At 39.5% G+C, this 11,622-nt stretch overlaps 1 protein-coding gene across 1 annotated transcript; it reads right to left on the reverse strand.

Annotated features, from left to right (window-relative positions):
• Positions 1-7,870: 7,870 nt before the first annotated feature.
• On the reverse strand, positions 7,871-10,721 carry LOC134276300 (long-chain fatty acid transport protein 6-like). Its single transcript, XM_062758557.1, has 8 exons — positions 10,354-10,721; positions 10,157-10,267; positions 9,860-10,075; positions 9,375-9,533; positions 8,946-9,070; positions 8,571-8,762; positions 8,232-8,320; positions 7,871-7,958 (listed from the first exon to the last, which is right to left on the reverse strand). Exons 1-8 carry the CDS (start codon positions 10,718-10,720, stop codon positions 7,871-7,873), a joined length of 1,347 nt encoding a protein of 448 aa, XP_062614541.1. The 5' UTR covers position 10,721.
• Between the last annotated feature and the right edge of the window lie 901 nt (positions 10,722-11,622).

Here is an 11,622-nt window from a genome sequence, read left to right on the forward strand (position 1 = left end):
GAAAGATGGTGGAAGCCGAAGTGATCGAGCCTTCGACGAGTCCATACAGTTCCCCGATAGTCATCGTGAAAAAGAAGGACGGTTCGAACAGGTTTTGTATCGATTTTCGTGCAATTAATAAAGTAACTGTTTTCGATGCAGAAACCATTCCAAGTGCTGATGATATTTATGTACAATTATCTGGCTGTAAATATGTGTCCAAATTTGATCTATCTAAGGGATACTGGCAGTTACCTTTGGATGATGCAGCGAAGGAGATCACCGCTTTCCAAACGCCACTTGGTTTGTTTCAATTCAGGGTGATGCCCTTTGGCTTGATAAACGCTTCCGCAAGTTTCAGTCGCCTGATGCGTAAGCTCTTAGACGGAATGCAGTGTGTGGATAACTTTATAGACGATGTGATTGTGTACACTCGAACATTTCAGGAACATGTTAATGTAATTCGGGAACTTCTGCTAAGACTTCGTGCTGCGAATTTGACTGTGAAACCAAGTAAGTGTTTTATTGGTTACCGGAGTCTTGAGTGTATCGGACATATTGCAGGAAATGAAGAACTTAGACCTCTTCCTGACAAAGTTTCCGCCATTCACAACTTTACCCAACCTTCAACGAAGAAGCAAGTGCGATCATTTTTAGGTCTGGTAGGATTCTATCGTAAATTCATTCCGAATTTTTCAGCTATTGCTTCGCCTTTAACAGATCTTACCAAGAAAGGCCAGCCGAACAAAGTGATTTGGAGAGAACCTCAGGAAAATGCATTCATCACTCTCAAGAACGCTTTAACGGTAACACCAGTTCTTAAACTACCTGATTTAAATGAAAGCTTTGTTTTACAGACTGATGCGTCAGATCGTGGTGTTGTGGCAGTTTTGATGCAGTACGAAGATGGTGTGAAGAAACCTGTCGCATACGCTAGCAAGAAACTTTCCAAATGTCAGGTAAATTACTCTACAATCGAGAAAGAGTGCTATGCGATAATCTGGGCATTAATTAAGTTCTATTACAATGTCGACATTGAAAGAACTTGCAGAATATGGACAGAGTCTGAACTTGACTGGTCAAAGAATTGACATTGTTTTTGAAAGAACGCATACCGAAAAACATCAGAGAAATGTGTGATTTAGCAGATCAGTTTAGAGAGGCAAGGCATGTTAACATTCAGACATTAGTTCATTTTAGCAAGAAAGAGAACTCTCCAGGAAAAAGTCAGGCATCGAGAGAACAGGAACAGCGAGATCAGAAGCCAGGATTGAAGTTTCAACCCATGAAAACTCCAATGAAGAAAGAAGTTCGTTGCTTCAAGTGTGACAGACTGGGCCACATAGCATCTCAGTGCCACCAGACTCAGAAGAACCGGAACTCATTGAATGTTGTCGTCGATCGTACAGAAAAGGAATCTACGACAAAGAACTCAGAATTACAAGGCAAGTGTGGAACTTTTACTTCCTTTACAAACACATCAACATTTTCGATGGCGTCAAATTCAATGGACCTTGTAAACACTTCATCGTGTAACGTTAGTGCATATCTTGAAGATATGCCTACCTGTAAGGGCAAGTTAAATGAACATTTTGTGACAGTGCTTAGAGACACTGGTTGTAACGGTGTTGTAGTTCGTAGGGATTTGATAGATGATGTTCAGCTTACGGGAAATCATCGAATTTGTGTTCTGGCGGATGGATCTAGGATTCAGGCACCTGTTGCGCGAGTGAAAATAGACACTCCTTACTTTGTGGGTGAAATAGACGCTTGGTGTTTAGAAAATCCATTGTTTTCCTTGATCATAGGGAACATCCCCAACGCAAGAGATCCAAAGGATCCGGATAGAAACTGGACACCTTATCAAGCGCATGCAGTAGTGACAAGGCAACAAGCTCAAAAGGAAGGTAAGAAGACTAAATCTCTTCATGTTCCAGATATTATTGACGCTGAGATATGTCCTGACGACATCAAGGCAGCACAGGAGAAAGACGAGACGTTAACCAAGATACGCTCTTTGGTAGGACAAGACGACGACTCCAAGGTATCTTACATTAGTAAAAAAGGTATCATTTATCGTGTCTTCCAGTCAGATAAACATCAGAATGGTAAACGTTTTACACAGCTAGTTGTTCCAAAGAAATATAGGACTAAAGTTCTTTCGCTTGCTCATGAATCTATTATGACAGGTCACCTAGGTACTTCCAGGACAGCCAGCAAAGTCCTTGCAGAATTTTATTGGCCGGGAGTTCAAGCGGACGTACGTCGATTCTGCAGATCATGCGACATCTGTCAACGTACTACTCCGAAAGGCAGGACTACAAAGGTACCACTCGGAGATATGCCTATTATTGAGGTACCGTTCAGACGTGTAGCTGTCGATTTGGTAGGACCTATCCAGCCAGCAACCAGTAAGGGTAATCGTTACATTTTGACTATTGTTGACTTTGCTACCCGTTACCCAGAGGCAATTGCTTTAAAAGGAATTGACACTGAACGAGTCGCTGAGGCTCTGGTAGATGTATTTTGTAGAGTAGGAGTACCGAAGGAAATGCTCACGGATATGGGGTCACAATTTACATCCGAGCTGATGACAGAGGTTAGTCGTTTACTTTCTATACGACAGTTAACAACGACACCGTACCACCCCATGTGCAATGGACTGGTCGAGCGGTTCAACGGTACATTGAAGCAGATACTCCGACGGTTATGTGCGGAACGTCCTACTGATTGGGATAAGTATCTATCAGCCTCATTGTTTGCTTACCGTGATGCACCACAGGAGAGTTTAGGATTCTCACCGTTTGAACTGGTTTACGGACACGAAGTTAGAGGACCTATGAAGATTTTGAGGGAGTTGTGGACTAAAGAAGTAGCAGATTCAGAGGTTAGAACTACATACCAGTATGTTGTTGATTTGAAGGAACGACTAGAAGCTACGTGCAGATTAGCGAGAGAGAATCTACAAAAGTCGTCAGAGAAATACCGGAAGTATTATAACAAGGGAGCACGGAACAGACAAATGTCAAAAGGTGAGAAAGTTCTTATTCTTTTACCAACTGCCAGTAACAAATTACAAATGCAATGGAAAGGTCCATATGAAATTATAGAGAGACTAGGAAAAGTTGATTACAGAATTAACGTGAATGGAAAAATCAAAACATTTCATGCAAATATGTTGAAGTTGTACATTGACAGAGCAAACGAGAGTAATGATGAGACAGGTGTTCTAGGTGTTGTAGGCGCCGCAGTACTCGATCTAGATGATGATGGAGAGGGCGACGATGAGCTGTTGTGTGATTCTCCAGGAGAAACGAAAAAGGAGGGACCGGCAGATGTGAAAGTAAGTGATGAACTAACTGAGAATGAAAAAGCAGAAGTCAAGACATTACTAGAGAATTTTTCAGATGTTTTATCAGATGTACCTGGTTTGACGAATCTCGGAGTTCATCATATCAAGTTGACTAGTGACCAGCCTATTCGCACCAAACCTTATCCTCTGCCGTTTACTTCAAAAGACGTTGTTTGTGACGAGGTAAGAAAGATGGTGGAAGCCGAAGTGATCGAGCCTTCGACGAGTCCATACAGTTCCCCGATAGTCATCGTGAAAAAGAAGGACGGTTCGAACAGGTTTTGTATCGATTTTCGTGCAATTAATAAAGTAACTGTTTTCGATGCAGAAACCATTCCAAGTGCTGATGATATTTATGTACAATTATCTGGCTGTAAATATGTGTCCAAATTTGATCTATCTAAGGGATACTGGCAGTTACCTTTGGATGATGCAGCGAAGGAGATCACCGCTTTCCAAACGCCACTTGGTTTGTTTCAATTCAGGGTGATGCCCTTTGGCTTGATAAACGCTTCCGCAAGTTTCAGTCGCCTGATGCGTAAGCTCTTAGACGGAATGCAGTGTGTGGATAACTTTATAGACGATGTGATTGTGTACACTCGAACATTTCAGGAACATGTTAATGTAATTCGGGAACTTCTGCTAAGACTTCGTGCTGCGAATTTGACTGTGAAACCAAGTAAGTGTTTTATTGGTTACCGGAGTCTTGAGTGTCTCGGACATATTGCAGGAAATGAAGAACTTAGACCTCTTCCTGACAAAGTTTCCGCCATTCACAACTTTACCCAACCTTCAACGAAGAAGCAAGTGCGATCATTTTTAGGTCTGGTAGGATTCTATCGTAAATTCATTCCGAATTTTTCAGCTATTGCTTCGCCTTTAACAGATCTTACCAAGAAAGGCCAGCCGAACAAAGTGATTTGGAGAGAACCTCAGGAAAATGCATTCATCACTCTCAAGAACGCTTTAACGGTAACACCAGTTCTTAAACTACCTGATTTAAATGAAAGCTTTGTTTTACAGACTGATGCGTCAGATCGTGGTGTTGGGGCAGTTTTGATGCAGTACGAAGATGGTGTGAAGAAACCTGTCGCATACGCTAGCAAGAAACTTTCCAAATGTCAGGTAAATTACTCTACAATCGAGAAAGAGTGCTATGCGATAATCTGGGCAGTTCAAAAGTTCCGCAGGTATTTGTATGGTAAGGAATTCCTACTAGAGACAGATCATCAACCACTAGTATATCTTACCAAAGCCAAGGTGTCTAATGCACGTCTGATGCGCTGGGCATTACTTCTGCAACCATACAGGTTTCGCATTATTTCCATCAAGGGTTCTGAAAATGTAGGAGCTGATTGTCTTAGCAGAATTTAGATATGTATATAATTATATATAGTCGATTTTATGCTATAATTGATTGTGTTTTTTTTCAAAAGTTCGTTGAACTTTCTTATGTTGGGGAGATATTGTCACAATCAATATTTAATTTTAATTGCATTTACATTATGTTTATGGTTTTTATTTTATTTACCCTTTACTGGACCTCTATACTTTTGTTACCTTATTGAACCTCAGTTAAGTTTTGCAGGTATTGGTCAGTTACGACCTATTGTATTTTGGGGTATTTAAATCGCTGCATAGCTGACCAGGTAACCAGGGTCCACGTTTTCATAGCTTTTAAATGGTTGACATACAGTCCAAGATGAGTGGCTAAATTTTTTCTTTCAACGGTAACCATTTCTCCAAAGGGGTAAGTTTGTTTTTTTATTTCATATGTAAGTTTTTGAGTAATACATTTAAAACGTAGAATTATTTAAGAACTTGAGTTAATTAATGTTTTTGTTACTATTCACGTATACAGGTTTTGCTGGGTAGAGTTACTCATGCGTTTATTGTTCTATTTTTGTGCAATGTACTGAGTTATATACGCACGTAGGCTATTTTGTTTTGCCGCTTATAAAGTCGGTGTTGTGGGTTTAATAGTTAAAACCACTTTTGTTAAGATGTTGTGTATTCTTAACGTTTTTCTTATTATAATAGTGTTCGGTTAAAATTACCGGGACTGATTGTATGGTGTGCCATAAGTGCAATTGTAGTCAATGGTGACTTGAGTTTTTCTTTTGTATACGTGGCTTGTGACTTAAAAAAATGTTATTTAATTCAAAGGTTCCTGATGTTATCCAAGGTTAATCTATCCATGTGTGTGTTGGCAATGAACTTACCAGACCGGGATACCCACTGGGAGCCAGTTGGCGGGAGTCCGTCGTGAAACGGGTCATGTCTGGATAGACGTGGTTTAGAGTCAACGATATTGAGGATTAATAGAGACTTTAATTTCTGTGTATTGTAAATAATAGCTGTAAAAATATGTTGTAAATATTGTTTTTATTGATTTTATTTATAGATAAAAAAAAATTGTAAATAGAAAAAATCTTGTTATATCTGACTGGACAGAGCACGACGGCTGTCGTGACATGCTGTATTTGTTGATTTTGAGAAGGCCTTTGACAGACTACACCGCGAATCTCTCTGGAGATCCTGCGCCACTACGGCATCCCACAGAAACTGGATCATCCAGTCCCTCTACAACAACTTTGAGTACCGAGTGATACAGAACAGCCAACTCACGAAGCCCTTCGCAGTGAACACCGGAGTGAAGCAAGGATGTATTCCGTCACCTGTGCTATTCTCACTTGCAATTGACTGGGTTATGAAGAACACCACACAAGTCAAAAGACAGGAATTGCAATGGACACTGATCTGAATCCTAGAGGACCTTGATTAAGCTGATGACCTTGGCCTCCTTTCAAACAGGCATCAAGATATTCAGCAGAAGACAGAGCTCCTCAGTGAAACATCTAACAAAATAGGATTGAAGGTGAATACCAACAAGAGGCCCATAGGCCACATCGCTCACCTCAATAGCTTTGACCATGCTGTTCTTTACCAGATTTCCCCCTTGTAATAACCTATTGTGATTCCAAATTATGGCCCCGTCCTACCCCCGGGGGTCATTGAACAATTTAGAATCTACACTACCCCAGGATGCTTTCACATAAGTTTCAGCTTTTTTGGCCCACTGGTTCTTGAGAAGAAGATTTTTATAGAATTTTCCTATATATTTCTATGTAAAACTTTGATTCCTTATTGTGGCCCCGCCCAACCCCCGGGGGTCACGAGTTAAACAATTTAGAATCTACACTATCCCAGGATGCTTCCACATAAGTTTCAGCTTTTCTGGCCCACTGGTTCTTGAGAAGAAGATTTTTAAAGAATTGTCCTATATATTTCTATGTAAAACTTTGATTCCTTACTGTGGCCCCACCCAACCCCTGGGGATCACAATTTGTATAATTTAGAATCTACACTATCCCAGGATGCTTCCACATAAGTTTCAGCTTTTCTGACCCAATGTTTCTTGAGAAAAAGATTTTTAAAATTTTTCCTATATATTTCTATGTAAAACTTTGATTCCCTATTGTTGCCCCGCCCAGCCCCCGGGGGTCATGATTTAAACAATTTAGAATCTACACTATCCCAGGATGCTTCCACATAAGTTTCAGCTTTTCTGGCCCCGTGGTTCTTGAGAAGAAGATTTTTAAATTTTTTTCCTATATATTTCAATGTAACCTTTGATTCCCTATTGTGGCCCCGCCCAACCTCCGGGGGTCACGATTTAAACAATTTAGAATCTAGGCTACCCCAGGATGCTTGCACATAAGTTTCAGCTTTTCTGGCTACTGGTTCTTGAGAAGAAGATTTTTAAAGTTTTTTCCTATATATTTCTATGTAAAACTTTGATTCCCTATTGTGGCCCCGCCCAACCCCCGGGGGTCACGATTTGAACAATTTAGAATCTAGGCTACCCCAGGATGCTTTCACATAAGTTTCAGCTTTTCTGGCCCACTGGTTCTTGAGATGATTTATAAAGTTTTTTCTATATATTTCTATGTAAAACTTGGATTCCCTATTGTGGCCCCGCCCAACCCCCGGGGGCCATGATTTGAACAATTTAGAATCTACACTACCCCAGGATGCTTCCATATAAGTTTCAGCTTTTCTGGCCCAGTGGTTCTTGAGAAGATTTTTTCAAGACCCCACCCTATTTTTGTCTTTTCTTGATTATCTCCCCTTTGGAGGGGACTTGGCCCTTCATTTTAACAATTTAAACTCCCCTTTACCCAAGAATGCTTTGTACCAAGTTTGGTTAAAATTGGCCCAGTGGTTCTTGAGAAGAAGTCGAAAATGTGAAAAGTTTACGGACGGACAGACGGACGTACGGACGACGGACAAAATGTGATCAGAAAAGCTCACTTGAGCCTTCGGCTCAGGTGAGCTAAAAAGGCACAGGTTTTACGAGTAAATGCCACTAACAGTAATCCAGCACTGATCAACGGCAAGTCACTAGAGGATATTGAGGAGTTCACATACAGGGGTAGCAAGGTCACCACAACGGGCGACTGCAATAAGGAAGTCGACACAGGAATTAGCAAAGCAAATCAGGCTTTTGCAATGTTGAAACCCATATGGAGATCCTCATCACTCAACATCAACACCAAGATCAGGATCTTCAACAGCAGTGTCCTCAGTGTCCTCTTTGTATGGATCAGAGTGCTGGAAAACATCTCTGGAGATAGAAAGGAAACTAGAAGTCTTCCAAACACAGTCCCCTAGACGCATCCTCAAGATCTTATGGCCTAACACCATCACAAATGAAGATCTACCAGAAAGAACTGGGATGCCTACAATATCACAGACCATCCAAATACGGCGATCGCTTGGTCATCTCCTGTGCATGCCTCCCAACTCACTGCCCAGGGTTGCCCTTAGATGAACACCCTAGGGAAGAAGAAACAGGGGCCGGCCAAAGGAGACATGGAGAAGAACTGTCCTGAAAGACCTGAAAACCAGACGTCTATCCATTAAGACGGAACCACGAGCAGCTGCAGACCGAGCCAGATGGAAATACCTTTTAGCCGCCTCAAGCACCTGATGGCACAGAGATGATTGAATGAGTAAGTTTTAACAGATTTAATATATCAAAATGAAAAAATATTTTTGATAGGTTCCGTATAAATTTGTATACGCATTTAAATATATTATTATAATCATATTATATTCGATCAAAAAGAAAACATCTGCAACTGATAAGACGGAAATACCCTGTGTTACAGCGTATGGAAAGTTATTGATACAATTTTTTCTTTGGCCTGTAATTAAAATTAAAATATAACAATACCATAAAGGGAGACATCCTGCCGATGGCACCGACTTCACCGGTAGCATTCAAAAAGCTTCCGGTTCCTTCAGTTGCCCCAAAAAATTCTATTATCCGCGGAATCTTGAACCTGGTTTTAAATTCTTCCCAAATGTCTATCCGAAGTCCATTTCCGAACGCCACACGTACGTTGTGCACACCATCCAGATCGTTCTGTGTCAAATACATTTAACCCAGAAATTTCCACTTAATGTTTCATTTTGATTGATTGATTGTATATTGTTTAACGTCCCTCTCGAGAATTTTTCACTCATATGGAGACGTTATGTTTAATTTTGAACAGGCAATACATGTACATTAAAAGTTGCTTGTTTTCTCAATAACTTTATACTTTACCTTTGGTACACGTAGTAAATATCGGCATAATTCTCCTATATATTGTATGACTGTAACTTTATATTTGCGCACATCTTCCCAGTAATGACGGGCAGAGAACTTGCGGCGAAGGACTATAGTTGCTCCTATTAAAAGCAAGAATCAGGGGCCCGTTTTACAAAAGAACGTACGATTAACACTGATTGTAAAATTTCGCAAAATTAATAATTGTGTGAAAAGTTGCTTCTATGAAAATATTTTTCTACATTTCTTTTAAAAAGATTAAAACCATTTTTAATTTAATGCAAATTAGAAAGTTCTAAGTAGAATTATTTTTTTTTTTTGTCTAATTCGTTAGTTTCTTTTGTAAAACAGATCCAGATACTCTTCAAAGTAAGAAAACGAACTGATGCTATAAAACTCTATACGTAAGGATACAGTCATATATACCTCTTTCAATTGTATTAAATAGGCACATCGTGGTGCTAGCACTGTGGTATAGAGGTGTAACAGCATAACCTATATCGTTTTCATTGTAACCGAACGCTTGCCAATACACCGAGGAAGACATGGCTTTCGAATTGTTGATTATTGCTGGCTTAGGTAGTCCTGCAAATTCACACAATGTCAGTTTGCAAGTGTTTTGCAGTTATAATGATCAATAAAATTATTACCTGAATTTGAACATATACAATTTTGGACTGTTTAGATGGGAGACATCACCAATTATCACGTCTGAGTAGGGTTGTCACCCGAGGGCCAGTTAAGTACAGTAAAAATACGTTTATAACGAACATGCTTAAAATGAATTTACGTTTAAAGTGATTTCAAGGATATAAGGAATTAGGTTTAAGAAACAAAATCGTCCATCGCCGGCACTTCGTTATGAACATGTTTACTGTATAGAGAATATTCAAAATAACGCTCGTACACACCTGTTGTACCAGAGGTATAAATGTAGCAGACGGGACTGCGTAAGGTGGTCCCCTCTCGGTGTACCTTAGAAAGAGCCACAGGAAGGGTACGAAGAAGTACGTCGTCCATGGCAACGAACTTTGACGGGAGGTCAGTTTGTCGCTTTCCCTGAACATATATTTTAATGTCGGGTAAATCGTTCAGTATCTGTTGAATCGACTCTAGATGACCATCTCCTGTCATAGAATGAAAGTTAAATTAGATTACATGTACTTATTGAATTAACATCAAAATGACCATTTTTATTGATATAATACCTGAGCCAATGATGAGCACGGGTGCGTCGCTGACCTTGATGGAATGTATGAGTGGATGAGCCTTTAAGTGGTAATTAATAAAAGCTCCTACAAGTCCTGCCTTCTGTAGACCTACAGTAGATTACATGGTTTATGTCATTATAAAAGTCTTAGTTTTTTTATAGAAAGTCGTTTGCTCAGGAAAAATTATGTGTCACCTAGAAATGTCCATACAAATGCAGGTTCATTTTCTATCATCATGGCGACTGAAGAATCCCGGGGAAGGTTCCATGATGCAGCAAGATTTGCCACTTTATTGGCCATGGTGTCGACAAATTCGTACGAATATTGTCTATCCTCAAAAATGATGAATGTCTTTTTCGGTAGTTTGACCACATTCTCTTCAAACATATCCAGTACTGTCCTTCCTTTGCTAAAGTTTTCGCCAATCCTTTTCAGAACTTCCAAAAATACTCTAATTGTCTTGATATCGTCACCAATCCACGGAAATAATGTCTTCCAGGCTGCATAGCCTGCGCCACCCATCCCAGAGACCAGCAGGAGGGCTTTTTGTCGTCCGGACATCTATATGCAAGTAAAATGAAATTTGAAATATAAAATACTCAAAATGAAATATTTCAACATTTTTTTTAGCTTGAATTATAAATTACTAAACTCTATTCAATTTAAACACTCTGATATTTGCTGAACATTTTGTTCTGTTTAGAACGATCTGAAATTGTAAGCTTTTTTGTTACAAAATTAAAAAGAATTGTCCATATATGTCCTAAAGTGTCTTGCAAATTGTGTACGGTTCTTAATCATCAGACACTGAAAAAGGTTTCGTAAATCAGTACTATTGAGAAATATGTGTATTATTTAAATATGTCTGTATATTTTTTTTCTATACATACGTACAAATATGGCGATTAAATCTGCTATTTTTTCTACACAGCTGTTTTTCACAGGTAAATAATTCTGTGCTAATTGTCCCTAGTGAAATAGTAAGTCGTGGTAATTCTTCCCCAGCAATTTTCTTTTTTCCATCATGTCCCATTTCGGAACTCTTCTGGCTTTCAGATTTAGTTTCTCGGGAAGCAGCTGTTGTTGCGGGGAGCAATTAAATCGTTTTTGTCATCATAGCCATTTCAATTCTCAAAATTTAAAAAAGAATTTGCATGAAATTTTGAAATTGCATATTTCCATCATAGTGTTATATTTTCTATTCTCGTTTGATATGGATCTACGATATCCACTTGCGCGAGATCAGGAAGAACCGTAGCAATTTATGAAAAAACAAGAGGCCCATGGGCCTTTTAGGTCACCTGAGTATCATGTAACAACTTTCCAGCGATTGTATTTGGTTCTTGTTTTAAGCCAAAAGCCATGAAATTCACAAATTTTGAAAGAGGCACCATTGCTTATCAAAGGGCAGATTTCAAAGCATTAATTTATTTTATTAGTCAAAGTACCCCCTGGTACCCCTG

The sequence above is a fragment of the Saccostrea cucullata genome, unplaced genomic scaffold (assembly GCF_032062105.1).
Source record: "Saccostrea cucullata isolate Sc308-1 unplaced genomic scaffold, CSIRO_AGI_Scuc_v1 ctg5965, whole genome shotgun sequence".
NCBI classification, from domain to species: Eukaryota; Metazoa; Mollusca; class Bivalvia; order Ostreida; family Ostreidae; genus Saccostrea; species Saccostrea cuccullata.